This window comes from Cebus imitator, unplaced genomic scaffold (assembly GCF_001604975.1).
Source record: "Cebus imitator isolate Cc_AM_T3 unplaced genomic scaffold, Cebus_imitator-1.0 Scaffold175, whole genome shotgun sequence".
Taxonomy (NCBI): Eukaryota; Metazoa; Chordata; class Mammalia; order Primates; family Cebidae; genus Cebus; species Cebus imitator.
The window spans coordinates 3,581,070-3,603,380 of NW_016107490.1; the positions used below are offsets into that span (position 1 = coordinate 3,581,070).

General features: G+C 37.6%; 1 protein-coding gene across 1 annotated transcript in view; it reads left to right on the top strand.

Moving 5' to 3' along the window:
* The first annotated feature begins 1,860 nt into the window (after positions 1-1,860).
* The window catches only part of REL (REL proto-oncogene, NF-kB subunit), a 40,902-nt gene continuing 20,451 nt past the window's right edge, over positions 1,861-22,311 (top strand). Inside the window, exons 1-4 of the mRNA XM_017544986.1 lie at positions 1,861-2,218; positions 11,268-11,410; positions 13,918-14,066; positions 20,691-20,782. Of these exons, the coding sequence (XP_017400475.1) occupies positions 2,209-2,218; positions 11,268-11,410; positions 13,918-14,066; positions 20,691-20,782 (394 nt within the window). The 5' untranslated portion in view covers positions 1,861-2,208. The remainder of the gene's footprint in view (positions 2,219-11,267; positions 11,411-13,917; positions 14,067-20,690; positions 20,783-22,311) is intronic.

The following is a 22,311-nucleotide window of genomic DNA, read 5'->3' on the forward strand; positions in this document are numbered from 1 at the left end:
GTGTATATTAAAACTCTACCAAAATATTTTCTATTTACATATGAAAAGGAGTTGTGTTCTAGGCATACATTATTGTAATAGGTGTTTCACCTACATGTGAATGTTTGTGAGGCATTGGAAAGTCATGAGAATGAGGGACAATTCTTGACTATGCTCTTTCCTATCTCAAGGACCTGCTGCCTGCTGTTCCCCCAGCTGGAATGTTCTTTCCCTCAATCTCCCTGTAAATGCCTCTTTCTTATACTGAAAACTCAGCTCAAATGTCACCTCCTCAGCATATTCCTCTATCTCAGTCATTTTTCATTTGGCAGTTCCTTCAGAGAATTGAAATTGTAAATGTTTTCCATCTCTTTGAAATGTACATATTTTAAAAAGCTATTAATAAGCCTCTTGCTAGTTTTACATCCTCAGAAGGTCTTTCCTGGGGGCCTTGGAGCCATCTCTCAGAACTGTGAACATTGAGGATGGTGCTCCATGTCTCTGTCTCTAGGAGGGTTTAAGTCTTCACTGTTGGCTCCAAGATATAACTTCCCATTATTTTCCACTGAATAAAGACAATTAACAGGTATGTAATGGATTGTACCTGACCATATGAAAGGTTGAGTTTTTGCACTCTCTTCAGTGGACTGCCTGTGATGTGCATCACAGTATGTTTTAGCACACATCCAATAAAACTGTCTCATTCTTTTGTTGTACATTGTGCGTTTCATGGAAAGAATACTTTGGGGTTGGCAGGATATTTTAAATTATTTCCCTACCTGGATCCTCCAGTTCAGGGCACCTGTATGTCAGGCTGATATTCCCCATTCCCTCTCTGTACTTACTTTAAGCAGTAAAGGATAGCGGCAAGGGCACGGAACTTTGGAGTCAGATAACCCTGGCTTTTAACTGTGCCTTTTCTTTTACCAGCATTCTGAAGTACTGTATGTTGAAGTAATTTTCTGAACCCCGAATTCTTCAGCTATAAAATTAGGAATAATAAATGTCATAGATAAGGTATAGAAATTATCTGACCTATAGCAGGCACTATTCAAATGAAAGTAACGAAGTTATCCTTGGTCCTTTAATGGCACTAAATGTTTGCTCCATTTCCCCTTTTCTTGGTATCTATGTGAAATCTCGGAATAAAGTGTCCACTTCACTAAACTTGAGTACACTGCGTAATGAGACAACCAACTCGAAGTGCAGCCCTTTCGAGTTTAAATGGGTTTCAATAGGTAAAATACGTAAAGTTCACAGTGCCCTCGCAATTTAGGTAGACGAAAAAAAATCTGCCCGGGGATGGGGTAGGTCCCCGTATGCAAATGCAGGAATTACAGAAGAAGACAGGCTCCGCCGCTGCCGCACTTCCTCCTCCACAGTCCCGCGCACCGGCGCGGAGGTGGAGATTTGCATGTGCGAAATCGGGAAGAGGGGGAACCGCCTCTCGAAAACCCCGGCCGTCGCCCTCCCCAGCCGGCAGGGTCAGCCCCACTTGGCCGCCCGACGCGCCCCCAAAGGCTCCCGGGCGGCCGGCCCTCTCTACGTCACCCGCACCCTTCCGCCCGCTCCTGAACTTTAAACCACACTCGGAAGAACAACCTGGAGGAGGGGGATTTCTTAGGAGCCGGCGGCCTTCTCACGCCGCGAGCCGTCACCTCCCGGCTCCCGCCGTTCCCTGAGCTCCCGAAGACCCCAAGGTTCCCGCTGCCTCGACCCCCTCCCAAGTCAGCCGCCGCCGCCGCCGCCGCCGCAGCAGCAGCAGCTCCGGGGGCGTACGCGTGGGGGCGGGCAGAGAGCGTGCGCGGGGACGGGGCGCTGGGGGCGGTCGCGCGCGGCGGTAGCCGCGAGGACGCCCCGCCCCACGCCTCCGGGTGAAGGCTGCCGCGCCGGTTATACGTCAGCCGCGGGAAATTCCCGTCCCGCCAGGCTGCCAGCCTCTCGGCCGGGCTGGGAATCGTTTCTCGCCCTGCTCCGCCCCCTGCCCTTGGCTCCCGCAAGGTGGACAGGCGACGCTGGGCGACCCGGAGCGCAAGAATTCAGGGGGTGGGAAGGTGTGATCCTCAAACCCAGCCGAGGGCGGGAAGAAGGAGGAGGACCCTGGGGTGGTCGGGGGACTGGGGGCCCCGCCGGCAGAGGTCCCTCGGCCTCCTGACTGACTGACTGACTGCGGCCGCCTCGGGCCGGGACGCTGGGAGCTGCCTGCGGGAAGGCGCGGGGAGCGGAGCCATGGCCTCCGGTGAGTGTTCCTGGGGGAAGGAGCTCTTCTGGGGGTCCTGCCGCTGTGAGTTTAGGGAGCTTAGTTTTGGCTGGGGCGCGTTCTCTTTGAAATCTTACATGGTAAAATTGTCAGCTTTTTAAAAAGTTACCTGCTTCAGGGTTTGCGTGCGAAATCCAAGCCACGCTCTGTAATTTGATCCTGTTGTCATAGCAGGAACCTTAGAAATTCCCAACGACTTGATTTTAGGATTAGGGAAGTCATAATCGAACTAAAGGAGTACGAGGAGTTCTCATACTTAAAAATGGATATGTACTGAAGTGGTGGTTTAATGTTTTAGAACAGGAATGAGGAACCTTCAGACCTCGGGCAAGCTCTCTCCCCCTTTTTAGTTTAATTTCATCAAATGCAAAGAGGTGATCCCTCTTGTACTGACAGTTGCAAAAAATGTGGCGCGGCTTTAAAAATCATCCGTGGTATTTTAAGTGTTAATGTTGCTTCGACCAACAGTGGGCCGGGCGCGTGGCTCACGTCTGTAATCCCAGCACTTTGGGAGGCCGAGGCGGGCGGCTCACCTGAGGTCGGGAGTTCGAGACCACCCTGGGCAACATGGTGAAACCCCTTTTCTACTAAAAATACAAAAATTACCCGGTAGTGGTGGCGCACCCCTGTAATCCCAATTATTCGGGAGGCTGAGTCAGGAGAATCGCTAGAACCCGGGAGGTGGAGGTTGCAGTGAGCCGAGATCGCGGCCCTGCACTAAAGCCTGGGAGACCGAGCGATACTCTGTATTTAAAAGAAAAAAAAATGTGTAGTTTTTATTGTGACATAAAGCACAAGGTTTCTAATCTGACTAATAGAGACGTTGAGTCCCCCGCTCCTCCCCGCTGGAAATAAGGGGAAAGAGGAGTTTTAGAATATCCGTGCTTTGAAATAGTAAGTAGGATTGAATACCGCTTTACTACTTTTGAATATATATTTTCCCTTAATAAATGCTAGAATCTCTTCCTTTGGGGGAAAATAAGTTTATAAGAAACATTGCAGGGCAAGGGAGAGCCTCGTGTATACACAGACGTGGTTTGGGGCTGCCTGTAGTTTAAGGTTGGGGGGACAGGGGAGCCGGGGCCGGGAGATAAATCAGGTAACCTGGGTTCGATTTGGACTTTTACTAGGATTTTGGCAAGGTGAGTGGGGGGTGCTTTCCAGACAGAGGAAGCAGCGTGAGCAGAGGCAGGGAGGGCTAAACACATATATTAAATGCTGTACTAAGGGAATGAAGAGGGGGCCCCGTTTCTGAACTTGACTCCCATGCCCAAACTGCCTGGTTCAGTGACTCTTAGAAGAAAGCCGATGTCTAGTAGAGAAGAGGAAGTCGGAAGCTTAAAGAATCTCTTTAAAAGGTTGAGTAGAACAATGCTATAGCTATTGCTGTAGGCAGAAAAGGAAATTGGGGTGTTTCACTTGACATTTGATTTCAGTTTGTGGTTGTGAGAATACAAATGTAGTTTAAAATATTTCAACTTTCCCTTTACCCACTTAAGTGACCCCAAACTTTCAGATAATTCTGTACATTTATGAATTCAAAGCATGTGTAGATTCTAAGTGTTAAGATGACTTCAAATATTTTGTTAATTTATTGGTTATCAGAGAGATTTTGTTTGGAAGTAATGAAGAATACCTAACATAAGAAAGTTCAGCCTTCTGGCGATTTAATCAAACATTACTAATATATTGCATGAATGTAATACTTCTAATTTTTTCAAATGCAAGAGAAAACCATTTCTATATAGACCATTCTAAGACTCACAGGATTTTAAAATGTGTTACAATTTAAATTTGTTCATTGACACTGTATTTTGTGCTGTTGTGAGGACCAAGGATTCCCTAAATGTAAGGAGGAAATGTTTAAAGAAATGGAAAGTTTTGAAGGTTTGGAAGTTGAAAGGTGATTTAACTTTTTGTATTTTGGTCTTTTCTGAAGAGTTGCATTAAAATGGGACTATTTAAAATGTAACAAGTTATTTACATTGTAATTCAGTTATTAGAAAACTATCAGGCCTGGAATTTTAAAAAAATGATTAAAGGAATCTGTGTACTTTTCCTTAATCTGTTATAAAGACCTTAGAGATAGAAAAAGATTCACTAATGAAATTCTAAATTCCCATTCTGTTTTGAAACAGTAATTAACCGGAAGACTGACCAAAAAAAATGGCTTAGTTTTTCATTGTCTAATTTAGATTCTGTTGGTAGTAAGGTAGCATTAAAACTCAAAAAGTACTTTTATTCATTACAAAGCATTTAAGAATATTTCTTCATTTCTCACGAGATATCATACATGAATAGGTATATGCAGTTGAATATGTGATATCTATAATGTAAAAGTAACAGAAATCATAATCTAAGCAAAATTATATAATTTAGAATATAGTTTAGAATCATGTATATACATATGATTCTAAATTTTGTTTAGATAAAGTTAGCAGATTATATAGGATTTCACAGCCTGTATTAAGCTGCTTTTTGTTCCTTTTTTAAAAAAATTATACCTTGATTACAGTCTTTTGACATAATTAATAATAAACATAGTGAAGAAAAATGTTCCCAAACCCATCTAAGGTATGCATAGTAGGCAGTCATAGCTTTTGTATATTTATGATTCTATTTTGTTTACTGTAAGTAGAGTTAGATATTTTATGTCTGAATTTAAACCTTCTCATTGTTCCAGTAAAAAAAGCAAAGTGTCTTTGTGTGTCATATAGCTCTGTTAACTAATAATTAGTGTTGTCTTTGGTAAAATGTTTTAAAATTTAGATAATTTATTTTTATTCACGTTTTTCTTTAGTATGCTTCTTCTGTGTCACACAATAGGAAGTACAAGAATGAACTGTTTTTGTAAACCTTACTACTCACCAAACTGTTTGTACTGTGAATTTCAAGAGGACTGTTTTTTTTTTCTTGAGTAAAGGAGTGGGAAATAGAAGTTACTATGATGCAACTTAATCTTTAATAACAGAGCTGGAAGTTAGGAATGGATAGCTACAGCAAATGACTTCCTTTTTTAAGTACAAGGCCACACATGAGCATGAATGTTTCAGAAATGCAACACATGAAAAAGTAGAAATAACAGTGGTGTTAAATAATTAAGGTGATATATGATAGGCACAGATAAAGGGAATGAGTTAATCTAATGACAAGGGAGGGGGCCAGACAATGAATCATAATTGGGAACATCTAGGTTATGCATAGTATCTTTCTCAGATACAATTTAAGGGACTCAGAATTTCCTTTTGTTCCAACTTTTTCTCATCTGGGTTCTCTGAAAATGATTTTGTTTGTAGGCACATGACCCAAATATTGCATGGGATAAAATTGTTTTTCTGAAATTCGTATTTCTGGGCCTCTTGTATTTTTATTTTTAAAAGAGAGGTGATTTGGTCTTGTCATTTGTTTTTAACTTTAATACCTGTATAATCTAGGACAGATTTTAAAATTTCTTTATTTTACCTTGGCATGTGAAAGAGTTTTTTCAAGACTTACCTTTTCCCCCACATGGTAACAGAATCCGTATTACCAGAATCTTTTATAGTTTTTACCTTGTGTGCATAAATCAGTTGAATATGCATCTGAATACTTTGATTCTTAAGGCCCGATTCAAAGTCAACCTGATGTTTTGGAGTAATAGCCTGATATATTGGAATAGACTTTGGCTCATGAGAGACCTGGTTTGAGGAAAAAGAGAATAGTTCTTATTTTCTTTTTCTCTAAATTGAGTAGAGGTGATATTTGGAAAAATATATGTTGTTAACTCCATTTTCTCGTTGAGGTCTCAGGCAAGTCTGTCACCCAGGACCTTTATGAGAGACATGCAGCCTAGTCAGCTATTCTCAACTGTGGTGTTGACACACTGGTGTGTCAATCATTTGTGTGTTGTGTTGCAAGAGTTAAGATATTTATTTTGTAAGTTATTTACTTTTTAAATAAATGAGAGCATTTGAAGGCTATCTCTGTAGTGTCATTTTTCTTGCTTGCATTTGAATAAGATTCTTTTTTGAGCGGGAGAGAAAAAGAATTTACAAGTAGCCAGAATTGCTTTGCCTGATTTATCCATGTCCCAGTCCTTACTTGTACCTGAATTTTTAGATTGCTTCTCTAGATATGTGCATTGGGTTGTTTCCACTTCATGTTTAAGGCAATTGTTCTTAATCAGGAGTGTGTTAGAATTTCTTGGAAGGCTTTTTCAGAAAAATGTAGGCTTTAAAAAGGCTTTAAAAACCTTGAAGATTTCCATTTCTCTTAAACATCATAAGTGGGATAAGGATGTGCATGTTTTGAAAAAACTACCTAGCTGATTCTGATGTAAATCCCCAGTATGAACTCTGTTCTAGGTATTTCTTTGGATCTAAATACTCATTTGACTATACCAGGATGCATTATCTTCTTAAATTAAGTTCCATTTATTTTAGGTCGCAGGTTATGTGCTGTGTCAGTTATTGTGACTTTACCTCCAGTTGCTCTGATGCTTGATTTTTAAAATTTGGCACTCCCATATTAGCATGCCATTCATAATTTGTTTTTCTTATAACTTCATATAATTTTCAACTTTAGTTTCATCATCTGTAAGATGGGATAAAAATGTCTATTTTTCAAATGGAGATTAAAGAGGATCAAATGAGAAATGTGTGTTAAAGGGGTCTTAAAATAGTGTTATTATATTAATTTACTTTTTTTCTGTATGCTTGTTGCTGGTTGCTAATTCTAGCAATAAGATGTTAGTAATGTGTCTATTTCTGATCATTTATGATCCATTTAAACATTTATTTCAGTGTCATTTATTTTTTTATCTTAAAAACTTATGCTTTATTAGATAGGCACTATGTTTTAAAATAGTACTCTGTTTTGCCTAAGTGCAAATAAAAACATAAATATATCTTAGAAACATTTTGGCTATATTTCAGATGTTATTCTGGTGTATATTAGCCTTTTAAAATACTATTTAGAATATAAGGGTCAGTCCCAGCTTTGCATGGTATTGCTTAAAGAAAAATACAGTAATCAACTTATTTAGAGCCAATTTTGAAGATGTTTTGGTGCCTTTCAAAACTGGCGATTTGAGGTTATCTTAGTTAAGAGCGCTCATTTTCCCTACAATTCCCTGATTTGTATTTTACCGTCTTCCACTCCATAGATGACTACATTTCAGCACATTTTATATTCAGGAGGAATGGCACTGCGCAAAGCACAGTATTGAGGAAGGAAATAACTGGTGAATTGTACTGATGCATTATATAAATGATTTATAGTTGGGAAGTTTTTAAAAAATCATAAACTCAGATAAGTCGAAATATGAATGAGCATGAGGAAATACTGGGGTATAGCAATCCTGGTACCTACAAAGCACTATTTGTTTTTCTTAGTAGTGAAATCTAATTTAAAAAACTGAATAATCACTTATATGATTATTTAACATTTGAATAACTTGTATAAACAAAAGATCTTAAGACTTTTTAGTCATTCAATAGTTGTTTAATGAATATCTGTGTACAAGGCACTGATGAGTAAGACACAATTTCTGCCTTCAAGTAGCTTGAAGAAGTAAAACAAGTAGCTTTATTTCAAGAAGAAATAAGACAGTAGGTTTTCCCTAAGAGTTATTTGGAATAATTGCTATAAACAGAATACTATGGTAGTTTAAAGGAGGGGAGATTATTTCCAACTGAGGGAATATAGAGTATTGCAATATACTCTGTTACTTGGTTGTAACCCCAGCTTGTTGATTTTTACCAATTAAGGGCTTCTGCAATAGGAAAAATAAATTTCAAGGACTTTAAGTACTCAATATTATATGACAACTGATATTTATGTAAATTTTACTATTTAAAAATATTGAATCTTTTTAACAACTACTTTTATTTTTATAGACTTTTTCACAAACAATCTAAATAAGTGTCATGTAACCAATGAAGTTTTTTTTGTTTGTTTGTTTTTGTTTTTTTGAGGCTGGAGTACAATGGCTCAATCTCAGCTCACTGCAACCTCCACCTCCTGGATTCAAGCAGTTCTCCTGCCCCAGCCTCCCAAGTAGCTGGGATTACAGGCATCTGCTACCACGCCCAGCTAATTTTTTGTATTTTTAGTAGAGGCAGGGGTTTTGCCATGTTGGCCAGGCTGGTCTGGAACCCCTGACCTCAGGTGGTTCACCCACCTTGGCCTCCCAAAGTGCTGGGATTACAGGTATGAGCCACAGTGCCTGGCCTCAGTGAAGTCTTTGAATGCTCACTATGAACCTAGCATTTTTATTCACACTCCCTCCTCCCAAAGTTAACCACTTAACCATTAACGATGTCATTTTATGTCAGTTTCCCACCAAGACACCTTTAAATAAGTAGTAGGCAGGGATTTATTTGACTTTTACTTCAGCCACATAAATTATTTAAAATGTTACTTAAAAAATAATGTTAATTTTACCAGTTTTTAAGGGGAAAGATGTACTTTTTCTTAAATACCCCTGCAAGGATATATAAGGTTATGAAATATTTAAAATTGAAATATGAACTTGAAAGATTTGAAATACGCAAGGATAAAATTGTGAATTACTCATCTGCATATCTTATGTTTTTTAGTAAAACTGGAATAAGGATTATGAACTTGTTTGGGTTAAAGTTAATTTTCTCTGGCTCATTATCTTTTGAATAAACAAATAGGTGGTAGATTCAAATACAAGGAGTTTGCACCGTACAGAATAAAACTAAAAGTACAGTAACAGTAATACTTTATTTAGTAACCCAAAGTAGAAACCATGGAACCATCAGTGATTCTTTAATTTCTCTTAATCCTAATATTCAGGCACCAAGTGCTGTCAGTTTTATCTTTTAAATAATCCTTCATTCCTTTGATCACTGCCATATTTCAGACATACCCTCATCATTGTCCATGTTATTATAGTGGTCTCTAAAACTGATCACCTTGCTTACTTTTTTCTATCTGTCTGCTGTGACTAAAGTTTTTACTCTAAAATGCCAATCTGATCATATGATTTGCCTGCATCAAAATCTTCATTGATTTCATCACACATAAAAGGAAATCCACATTGCCAAGTATGCTCTGACTTTTAGTTCTCTTTCTAAAAGTGGAAGTGTATTCCATTTACATTGGTGATTCCTAAATAAACCCCTCTCTGTGGATACATTGTTCCTTTTTCCTCTTCATTTCCCTACTCATTTGCTTTGTTAACCACTCTTTTTCTACTGACAGTTAGGCTTTCCTGACCCTTTTGGCTCTTGTTATCATTTCTGCAGAGTTTTGTTAGTGCTTTCCTTCCTGCTATAGTCTAATAATTTGTGTTGTTTGACTTGCTCTTCTGTAAGGTCCTTTAGGGTGGCAGTTTTGATAACATCATGGTATCACTACATCATTGTTATCAAGAAAGCATCTGAAATAATAGACACCATTTATTGAATGTATATGTATATATGACACTTGGTAAGAATTTAGCACATAAAATCTGTAATTTCACAAAAACCCAATGAGGCAGGTGCTATTATGAGTATTCCTATTTTACAGAAGAGGAAACTAAGAGATTCTAATTTTAATAACATTTCTGTGGTCTTACTGTTAAGAAGTGGCTGGGTAGAATTCTAAAGGCCTCTTCTCTGTACTGTTCTGATAAGACCCACTGTGCTTTAAACCTTTTTTTTTTTTTTTAATGAATGAAAGGTTCATTATGTTGCCCAGGCTGACCTCGAACGTATAGCCTTGCCTACTCAAGCACCAGGACAACTGGCCTGAGCCACTGCGGCTCTGCCTAGACCCACTGTGTTACCATTTCTCTGTATTGCTTGCATTCCAACGGGATAAGCCTTAGTCAGCAAAATGGATATGTAATTGTGGGAATTTAGAAATCACTAAACTGATTAAGGGACACTTTTTTTTTAATAGAAAACATCTTCACACCCCTGAAATAAAAATACATTCTTAACTCCCCTACTTGCAAACACAGTTGAGTGTCTATTTACCTTTTCTCCCACAATTTGGATAATAAAAGATAGTAAAGTTGCATATATTTTAAACAGCTTTGTTGACATATAATTTATGTACAACAAATTACACTTTAAAGTGTGCAATTTGATAAGTTTTGGCATATGTATGCAACCTTGGAATCATCATCACAAGATAATTAACATGTCCATCGTCCCCCCAGCCTTTCCTATCCACCCTATCTTAGACAACCAGTGATCTGCTATGGTTCATTGTATATTACTTTACATATTCTAGAGTTTCATATAAATGGAATCATACAGTATGTTGTCTTCTGATCTAACTTCTTTCACTTAGCATGATTTTAAGAGTCATCCATGTCATTATATATATCAGCAGTTCATTCTGCAGATGCATATTTTGAATTTTAGTTATTATAGAAAGTAAGTAATGTTTTTTTCTCTGTTGTGTCTTACTTTAGATATGTTTTACATGGGAATGGTTGCACATTCTTTGACAATAAAGTCCTTCCTGGGACTTGTTTCTGATAGACTATGTGTAAGTTTTTTAATATTTAGTGGAGATATAAAAAAACTCACCTAATGCTTCTGCAAGGATTTAAATGCATTTTCACTTTCAGTGAATGGTCTTTTCATTCAGTATTACAAGTATGATGTAAAATCAAGCAGTTAAATACATTTAACTCACTTTAGGAGTGTAATCTTCTTTACCCTTCTCGGGGAATCTTGGGGGAAACCCTTCTGCTAGGTCTCACGTGGGAGGCGGATATCTCTGAAGTGGTTATTTCAGAACTTCATATTGACATTAGCTATAGATACTAAGCTATAAAGTGCTAACCATCAATATGGTTTGAATGACTTGTTTTGACACTACATAGGGACTCAATTTGAATGGGGAAAGAAAGGTGCCTCTCCCAGCCAATCTCCAAGATAACATTTCAAACTTGTTATTTAAGGTTAGAAGGAAAAAAAAATCTTTATTTTAGTCTGCTGTTATGAAAAAACAGAAGTGTTAAAATGCATTATTAATTGTTACACTAATCTCACTGACCTCCTCCTTTTTAAAAAAATTTCAGGTGCATATAACCCGTATATAGAGATAATTGAACAACCCAGGCAGAGGGGAATGCGTTTTAGATACAAATGTGAAGGGCGATCAGCAGGCAGCATTCCAGGGGAGCACAGCACAGACAACAACCGAACATACCCTTCTATCCAGGTAATAGACCCTTCTTCTGTGTCTGTCTCTATTAGTTGCCTCATAGATCAGCTATAGCAATTATTTTTAAGGGCCAGTTTCTTCACAGTTATATCCACAGTTTTGTCTTTTTATTTTTTCCTCTTTTACTTTTTTAACAGATCTATATTAGATAGATGTCTAAGGACATTTCTTAATATAGTATGGAGTCTTCCCCACTGCACATAGTTATATGGTGCTTGTGTATTAACCTAAGTAGAGCGACTCATAATGTTTAGTGTACATTGACAGCTTTTGGATCATGTTCTCTTTCATGGAACACAAAGCTAATAAGGAAAACCCATTCTCTCCTTACAGAGGTGAGTGATATTACTCTGTAGATTAAACATGGATTTGAGAACTCAATCACAATTCTTCTTGTCTAGTCTTAGGACTAGAACATCTTTTTCTCCTTTTTCCTTACCTTTATTACTTGTCTCTGATTCTCTGACTTGTTGACTGATTTGAAATAACGCTTTTTAAATATGGTTTTTTTCACATTAGCATACATTTTGAAAAGCTTTTGACTTTGGTAAATATACTAATAGTTACAAGATGTACTAGATTTATTTATTTTTATTTTTTGAAACTGAGTTTTGCTCTTGTTGCCCAGGCTGGAATGCAATGGCATGATCTTGGCTCACTGCTACCTCTGCCTCCTGGGTTCAAGTGATTCTCCTGCCTCAGCCTACCAACTAGCTGAGGTTACAGGCACCCACTACCATGCCCAGCTGATTTTTGTGTTTTTTGGTAGAGACGGGGTTTCACGATGTTGGCCAAGCTGGTCTTGAACTCCTGACCTCAGTTGATCCACCTGTCCCGGCCTCCCAAAGTGCTTGGATTACAGGTGTGATGTACTAAATTTATATTTTCTATTTCTCAACTATTTTTTATTTGACTTTCAGTGAAGGGTTTATCCTTTAAATGCCAATTAAAAACTTTAATGGCAAAGTAGATTTTGAAGGGTTACTTTTTGTTTTTTTTTTTTTGAAAAGTGTTACTTTTATCAACAGATCTTATTCACTGTTTTATAAGTAGATTATTTACAAAGTCTATTCTTTTGATGAACTTAAAGGGAATTGCTAAATTATAGAATAAACTAATGGCAAGATTATATATTGAATTCCAGATTCCTATTTTTATCACATTTTTGGCAATAATATGGATTTGGGTTATCTAAGTATTTTAAATGTTAAAATGGATGAGATGCTAATAAAAAGGAAATAAGGAAATACTATTTGTCCAATTTTTGAGTCATTTTTAAACTATAATTCATCTTATCCTATACATCTCTAAAATATTTCTAAGATCTGTATTTTTACAATTCCAGTAGGTCCTAAACACTTTACAGCTTGAGCTTTGTATTTGCCTACTTAGAGTCTTGAGCAGTTACCTTCTCTTTTATCCAGAAAGAAATGTAGTGCTTTCTGGTTACCGTTCAAATTCTATTTAAATTCAAAATTACAGATTTTAGTGACTGCTACCTGGTAAGCTACCCATTCTTACTTTACCTTGTTCCTTTGTGGTATGCTGTTTTTTATATGCCCTGCTTTGTTCTTGCAAATTTACTAGCTTTCAAACTAAGGATTAGTTTCTGTTCTTCCTTTTCCATGTTAAACTCTCCTTTTTACTCTCTGCTCTATGTATACTTTCTATGTGAAATTCAATGTTGTTAAACTAAATTTGATTTATTGCCTATTCTAGAGTGAATTCTTGGGGTATGCTTACTGAACAAATATTTTTATGAAGTGAAATGTCACATATTAAGTAAAATGATCATATTTATATGCTATCCTTTCCAGTATGGCTTAAATATATTTTCAAGGAATGTTATGGCATGACAGTACATTTAAGAGCTGGGCCGGGCGCGGTGGCTCAAGCCTGTAATCCCAGCACTTTGGGAGGCCGAGGCGGGTGGATCACGAGGTCAGGAGATCGAGACCATCCCGGTCAACATGGTGAAACCCCGTCTCTACTAAAAATACAAAAAAATTAGCTGGGCATGGTGGCGCGTGCCTGTAATCCCAGCTACTCAGGAGGCTGAGGCAGGAGAATTGCCTGAGCCCAGGAGGCGGAGGTTGCGGTGAGCCGAGATCGCGCCATTGCACTCCAGCCTGGGTAACAAGAGTGAAACTCCGTCTCAAAAAAAAAAAAAAAAAAAAGAGCTGGGCATTCAGTGACTTAACATCTGCTTTCTCATGTCTATGATAAAATTTGGGTATAGTTTACTTGTTTTGAAAGGAAAATAAGCAGAGTCAAATGATTTGACCAATTGAAATTAGGGCAGAAAATATGTCAAGGAACTGAGAGGTAAGTTCTTCTCTACTGGTATTCTCTGGAAAGTTTCATCAAAACTGCAGTTGTTCGTCAGTTGGACTTTATTTATCTACTGTTGATTACATGATAATTAATGTAAGTTGAACCCTCGTTTAGATCTGTTTATAATATGATCTATTTGGATCATATATTTAATTTCCCCCTTTTTTCAGATTATGAACTATTATGGAAAAGGAAAAGTGAGAATTACATTAGTAACGAAGAATGACCCATATAAACCTCATCCTCATGATTTAGTTGGAAAAGACTGCAGAGACGGCTACTATGAAGCAGAATTTGGGCAAGAACGCAGACCTTTGTTGTAAGTATACAGTTACAGACATCTTCAGAAACAAGATAAGACATAGAATGCTCTGTTTCTTCTCCATGACAATTTGTTACTTTTAAGGAGAATAATTTTCTCATTCTACTTCTGTTTACTATGTTTTACATCTATATCTTCTTATTATTTGCATTAGAACTACCCTTACATTCTTCATTAGTAGACACATGATGATTAGCAGGAAGACATTTTTGTAGTTATTAAAAGTAAGCATAAACTTATTGTATATTGTGATTTCCTTTCTTGGGGTGAACAGTTTTTTAAATAATTTTTTACTCTGCCTTTTCGTTTATAGTTAACTTTATTATTATTGTTGTTGTTATTATTTTGAGACAGGGTCTTGCTCTGTTACCCAGGCTAGAGTGCAGTGGCATGATCTCGGCGCATTACAACCATTACCTCTAGGCTCAAGCAATCCTTCAGCCTCAGCCTCCTAAGTAGCTAAGACTACAGGATGTACCACCATGCCCAGTTAATTTTTGTATTTTTTGTAGAGATTGGATTTTACTGTGTGGCCTAGGCTGGCCTTGGACTCCTGGACTCAAGCAGTCTGCCCACCTTGGCCTCCCAAAGTGCTTGGGATTATAGGTGTGGTCCACCATGCCACACCCATTTACAGTTAATATAAAAATGGCTGGATGTAGGAGAAATCAACTGGAAAAACTCTAGAATTATTATTTAGAAAGTAGCAGGTTATAGAATTAACATACAACAATAGTTCTAAGAGAAAAATAATTATGTGATAGTTTAGGATCGTGAGGCTACCAGAAGGTGGGCCCATTCATCATGTTAGTGAGAATGTAAATTAATAAAATCTAATAGGCAATTTAACTACATAGCAAAAGCCTGAAAAATATGAATGCCTCTTGAGCCAGCAATTCCAATTCTAGGAGTTTAGCCTCAGAAAATAAATAAGCGTATTCAGACATTTCACTCTAGTGCTGTTCGTTGCAGTTCTCTTTGTAATGGCAAAAAGCTAGAAGCAATCCAAATAGTAAAGGGGATTAATTAAATAAACTGGTGCATTCATCCAGTGTACTCCTGTGCAGCCTTAAAAATCATAGTGCAAATATGTCTACTGATATGTAAAGACAATCACAATATATTAGATACATAGATTTTTTTGTTTTCATTTTTTGTTTTTGTTTTTGAGACAGAGTCTTGTTCTGTTGCCCCAGCTGTAGTACAGTGGTGCAATCTCGGCTCACTACAATCTCCATCTCCCAGGTTCAAGTGATTCTTCTGCCTTAGCTTCCCAATTTAGCTAGGATTACAGGTGTGTGCCACCACGCCCAGATAATTTTTTGGTATTTTTAGTAGAGACGGTTTTGCCACATTGGCTGGGCTGGTCTTGAACTTCTGACCTCCAGTGATCCACCTGCCTGAGCCTCCCAAAGTGCTGGGGTTATAAGCGTGAGCCACCGCAGCTTGCCAGATAAATAGGTTTTAAAACAATATGTAAAGAATAATCTTATTTTTTAAAAAATAAATTTATATATGTCCGTGATAGTACATATGTTAATACTAAGGTATTAATAGTAGTTGTCTGGGTGGGTAAGATTGTAGGGTTTTATGTTTGTCTTTTACCTTATTTTATAATTCATTTTTGTAATGAGCATGTATTGGCTTTTGGGGAAAAATGAACTAATTACAACAAAAAAGAGATTCATAGTCCCACATATATTAGTAATAACCATTTAGGAAAAAAATGCCTTAAAAGCTCCTCTTAACAATAATAACACAAAACAAAGTATCTAGTAATATACACACTTGGCAAATATTTGTCTGTATTACTTGACCTCTCAATAGCATTTTACATTGTGATTACTTCTTACTTGAAACATTTTTATTCTTTACTTCTGTGAGAACAAACTGCCGTTTTACTTCCTGCTTTTCTGGCTGTCCTTTCTTAGCTCCAGGCAGTTAAATTTTTGAACCACCTCACTCACTGTCCTAATAATGCTCTTTAGCCACCTCTCTTCCCAATTTAAGATCCCATTAAGGATCACACACTAGAGGTAGCATTATATTTAACATGAATAACATGAATAGTGTTTTCATGTTAACATGAAACATTTTGGGCAAGAAACCTACAGAAGTGATGCGGCATAATTCTTAAAATATCCCTTCAGTTTTTTACATTCTTGGGGATATTAATTGGCATTCTGTTATAAAGAAGAACTTTCCCTTCTCCTCTGTCTCCATTTAAAAAGTATCACTGTAAACTCATGGATTCTTGTATTTAATGTATCAGTTATTCTGTTATTCTTTTGATTTTCATATTGACCCAGATTTGATTAATGCATGCCTCTTCAAACTGTCTTCTGTATTTTTTTGATGTGTCCTCATCTTTCTTTGAGCACTTTTTTACTTTCTGACAAAACAAAATGTTCAAGACTTGTGCTTTCCTTCTTTCTCTTTCTTTCTTTCCTTCTTTCCTTCCTTCCTTCCTTCCTTCCTTCCTTCCTTCCTTCCTTCCTTCCTTTCTTTCTTTCTTTCTTTCTTTCTTTCTTCTTCTTTCTTTCCTTCTTTCTTTCTTTCCTCTTTCTTTCTTCCTTTTCTTTTTTTTTTCTTTTTTTTTTCCCTTTTTTTTTTTTTTTTTTTTTTTTTGAGACAAAGTCTTGCTCTGTCGCCCAGGCTGGAGCGCAGTGGTGCGATCTTGCCTTATTTGCAACCTCCCTCTTTTGGGTTCCAGCGATTCTTGTGCCTTAGCCTCCCATGTAGCTGGGACTATAGTCATGCATGACCACACCCAGGTAACTTTTGTATTTTTAGTAGAGATGGGGTTTCATCGTATTGGCCAAGCTGGCCTCAAACTCCTGACCTCAAATTATCTGCCTGCCTTGGCTTTCCAAAGTGCTGGGATTACAGGAGTGAGCCATGGCGCCTGGCCAACTTGTGCTTTGCTTGTCCCAGACCTGAAGTCATCAGTTTTGTTTTTTGTTTTTTGGGTTTTTTTTTTATGAGATGGAGTTTTGCTCCCAGGCTGGAGTGCAATGACGCGATCTCGGCTCACTGCAACCTCCGCCTCCTGGGTTCAATCAATTCTCCTGTCTCAGCCTTCTGAGTAGCTGGGATTACAGGCATCTGCCACCATGCCCAGCTAATTTTGTATTTTTTACTAGAGATGGGGTTTCTCCATGTTGGCCAGGCTGGTCTCGAACTCCTGAACTCAAATGATCCACCCACCTCGGCCTCCCAAAGTGCTGGGATTACAGACGTGAGCCACCATGCCCGGCCGAAGTCATCAGTTTTTTCCAAAGATTCTTGGTTCCTTTTAGTAGGGAATGGTATTTAGTCTGATTGCCTTCTTAACATATTCTCTTAAATGTCTCAAAAGTACCATAAGCAGCCAGGCACAGTGGCCCATGCCTGTAATTGCAGCTACTCAGGAGGCTGAAGCATGAGGATTGTTTGAGCCCAGGAGTTTGAGTCCAGCCTGGGCGACATAGCGAGACCCTATCTCTTAAAAATAAAAAATTTTAAAAAGGCCCCTCAAATAGAATATGCCCCAAACCATTATTTTACCGTGATCATACCTCTTTCCCCTCAGAATTGGTCTTCTTCCAATGTCCTGTGCGTTAGTGATTGCTATAAAAGCCCTATAACTGTCATCTCTGACATTACTCCACCAGATGTGCACGTTGAATCTACTAACAGATACCTTCTTAAAGTGGTTTTGAATCTATCCACTTCACTCAGTGAAATTTATCACGACGACACTACCGCTATAGTCTAAACTGGGGCTGCTGGAATAACCTCCTGACCAGTCTTGCATCAACTCATTTTGTACCTTTTCCCCCTCAATCTTTCTTCACATTAGCCAGAGTGATCTTTTAAAATACAAATGGAATTGTTTCTCCCTTGCTTAAAACATTTTAATGGGTTTATTTGGCTCTCGGAACAAAGACAGCATTCCTTCTATATAGCCTATAAGGCCCACATGACCCACCTGTATTTCTAGCCTTCTATTAAACTCTGCTTTCCTTAATTTTTACACTCAACTCACAAAGCCTTTCTTTAGTTTCCTCTGCTTACAGTGCTCTTCTATAGGGGTCTTTGTGTGGTCTGTTCCTTTTGCCTGGAAGTCTCTTTCTTCTATTCCATCATAGGCTGCCATAATATCATCTATACCTCCTTCATAAAACTGGTTATGATCTCAGTTTAGCATTTATGTATGTGTGATTATTTAATGTATATCTGCTTCACTAGACCAGAGACTACCAGATTTTTTCTGTAAAGGGCTAGATAGTAAATATTCAGGGTTTTGCAGGCTATATGGTCTCTGTTGCTCAGCTCTGCTATTGTAGCATGAAAGCAGCCATAGATAATATATAAACATCAGTAGGGCTGTGTACTAATAAAACTTTATTTGCAAATACAGACGAGATGCTGGGTTTGGTCCATGAGTTATAGTTTGCCAACCCTTCCACTAGATTGTTAGCCTCTTGAGGAGAGAGATTGTTTGTCCCCATTACTTTCCAGAGTTTTTGGTGTATAATAGGAACCCCAAAACTTGTTGAATGTCTGTGAATGAATGAATGAATGAATAATTGATTCAAACAATCTCTGTGATCCTTAATTTCTCATGTCAGAATTTCAAAAATTACCACCACCTCTAATATTTTGTGAATGGCAGTCAAATACAAGATTATTCAGATGAAACAAAATGAAGTCATATAAATATATTAATATGAAGAATTCTATAAAATCTTTTGCCAAAGAAAAAGAGTCAAACCAAGAATCTTTCAAAGAAGTGGAATACTTTTGAGTAAGAAGTTTATAACTGCAAGATTTCAAGAAAGGACTAAGAATTCAAGATTTAGCCACCCGAGCACAGTGTCTCATGCCTGTTATCCTAGCACTTTGGGAGGCTGAGGCAGGCAGATTGCTTGAGTCCAGGAGCTTGAGACCAGCCTGGGCAACATGGTGAAACCCTGACTCTACAAAAATACAAAAATGTACTGGGTAGGGTGGCATGTATCTGTAGTCCAGCTACTCAGGAGGCTGAGGTGGGAGGATCACCTGAGCCTGAGAGGCGGGGGTTGCAGTAAGTCAATATTGTGCCACTGCACTCCAGCCTGGGTGGCAGAGTGAGATCATCTTGAAAAAAAATTTTTTTCTTAAGATTTATTTTTGTAGTTATTGGAGGCAGAGGAAGGAAATGTGAAATATATTTTAGGTGCTAGCAAAATTGTAAGTGTGTTGACTATGAAGAGCATCAGCATAAGACAGCATGAGTGTGGAGACAGGCCGACAAAGTAGCCTCTGGTTTCAAGTGCCATGTGAAGTTTGAACAAATAGTAATGTTGTTATAACTGAGTTTTGCTTCCTTATTCACACCCACCCAATTTTACTGATGTCATGGTTTTTCCATGTGGGAACAAGTATGACTGGTGGTGGTGGGGGAGTTCCCCCCACCACTGTCTATGCTACAGATATGCAAATTAGTAATATTTGTAGCTATTGGGAAGTTTTTCATAAATGACATTTTGAAACTTGTTAAATATTATTGTTAGAATTAAACTTTCTAATAAAAAACACACCAGTAATTTTTTATGATAAATTGCTCTGATAACTTTGTATAATATAGCACAAAACATATTCTGCTACTAACAGTGAATTCAGGGCTCAAAAATCAAATTTCTGCAGAACTAGGCAAGCAGCATAAATGAGTGGTGTGAATCAAGTGTAGGAGGACTAACAGGCACTGTAGCAAACTGAAGAGCCCTGCATAAATGGGTCTCAGTCTTCAGCCTATATTTTCTGTGCCAACCTAGTGTTTCTAGGCCTTTAAAATGTTCGAGAGAAGCCAGAAGTCCAGATGTTCATGTGCAGTTATCTGATTTCTAAATGTAGATAATCTGTGCAGATTTTTTAAAATATAGGCAACATCCTTGTGGGCCTAGCGAAACATACCTGTGGGCTTCAACCTGTGGACTTCTTTTTACAGCTTTTGTTTTACATTATCAAACATACAGATTTTATTGATCTGATTCTGAATTTGAGAGGTAAATTTTACCATTATGGTATTGCTTTACTGTTAATCTATACTTTGGTATGTTTGACATAGGCATATTAATAAAATGTAATTGTGAAACACTGTATGTAAAAATGATATATACTATTTTTCTTTTAACAGTTCTCTTAGAAATATAATCCCACTTCTTTTTTTTTTTTTTTTTTTTTTGAGATGAAGTTTTGCTCTTGTTGTCCAGGCTGGAGTACAATGGTGTGATCTCAGCTCAATTCTCCTGCCTCATCCTCCTAAGTATCTGGGATTACAGGCTTACGCCACCACGCCCGGCTAATTTTGTATTTTCAGTAGAGACAGGATTTCTCCATGTTGGTCAGGCTGTTCTCGAGCTCCTGACCTCGGGTAATCTGCCTGTCTTGGCCTCCCAAAGTGCTGGGATTACCATGCCTGGCCATATACCCCCACTTATTAGCCTCTCATCTTTATCAGAGCAATTTGAAGCACATTCATGCTTTGGTATGTTCAGCTGACAGCATGATAACTTCAGTATTGCTATACATTTGATTTTTGCAATATTCCATGTGTTTATAATGCAGTTTTGAATATTCTGGTTTTTTTCCTGCTAGTTTCCAAAATTTGGGTATTCGATGTGTAAAGAAAAAAGAAGTAAAAGAAGCTATTATTTCAAGAATAAAGGCAGGAATCAATCCATTCAATGGTAAGTATGTTTGATATAGTCATTTCTATTTATTTGGGTATTGATTTCTATCTATCTGTATATATGGTTTTTTGATTGTAGTGTTTTTGAGATGCAGTTTTGCTCTTGTCGCCCAGGCTGGAGTGAAATGGCACAATCTTGGCTCACTGCAACCTCTGCCTCCCAGGTTCAAGAGATTCTCCTGCCTCAGTCTCCCAAGTAGCCGGTATTACAGGCACCCACCATTATACCCAGCTAATTTTTCTATATTTAGTAGAGACGGGGTTTCACCACGTTAGCCAGGCTGGTCTCGAACTCCTGACCTCAGGTGATCTACCCACCTCAGCATCCCAAAGTGCGGGATTACAGGTGTGAATCATCATGCTCGGTTATTTATATCTTGAACCTGTGTTTTAAGTTCTGTGTTTACTTTTCTACTTGTTGACTTATACCTCTACCTGAGGAATGAGGTATACTATTTAAAATAGCTTTTTCACAGTTGTTGAAAAAAATCTTATGCACACAGAGATTTCTGGTATTGTTGGAAAGTGTCATTGTTTTCTATGATAAAACTTCAAAATGTTCTGATTCTTTTTGAATGTGGCCTTCCTTATGCCACTTCCAGCAGATGTATACTCCCCTTTTGAATGTTAAATAGGCACTGTGTTTATTGGAGTGCATTTAGCTCAAGGGCGTATTCACCAGTAAGACTTAATCCCAATGTGGAAGAAGAAGCATAGAAATAATAGAAATCATACAAAGTATTTTCATAGCATATTTATATATATGGCTAGATATCTACTGCTTAGTGGATTTTATTGGGGATAGCATTTATTAAGTATTTATATTTATGGTACTATCTGCCTCATGTTATAAGTATAAATGCTTAATATTACCTGATTGTTACTTGCAAGCACTCTGTATTGTTTGAATAGATAAGTACTACCATGCTAGATGGTGGCATCCTATACTTAGAGTAGCTTCCATTCTAAAGTCTTCTGCAGCTACTTAAATGTGCAGAAGCCAGGAATTAAATGACTATAACATTTTCAAAGAATAAATTTCCTTGTCATACTTAAGACTTTCTTATACTGTTGGTTTGCATTTTTCCTGGATATATAAAAATAATTTAAGAGATATGTTGATAATTTAAGGAGTATATTCACAGATAAGTACTATTTTATGAACCATAAGATCTGTATCTCTTTTCTCTTGGTTTTCATTTTCATACTACTTAGTGTAAAGCTGAAAACCAAAGTCCCCATCTTCCCTTCCCTTCCAGTCTTACCAGGGAGACTGCTATTAAGTTTGATATATATTTTTTCTAGAATTGTCTTTATACAGGTGTAGTTATATGTAGACATACATATTTTATATAAAAGGAATCATGCTATACATCCTATTCTACTGCTTTATTTTTTTCCACTCAGGAATATACCTTAAACTTTCCATGTCAATACTTACAAATCTGTTTTTATTTTTTAACAGGATATTTTATTGTTTGGGTAGAAAAGAATTTGCTTATTTAGTCTTTTTTTTTTTTTTTTTTT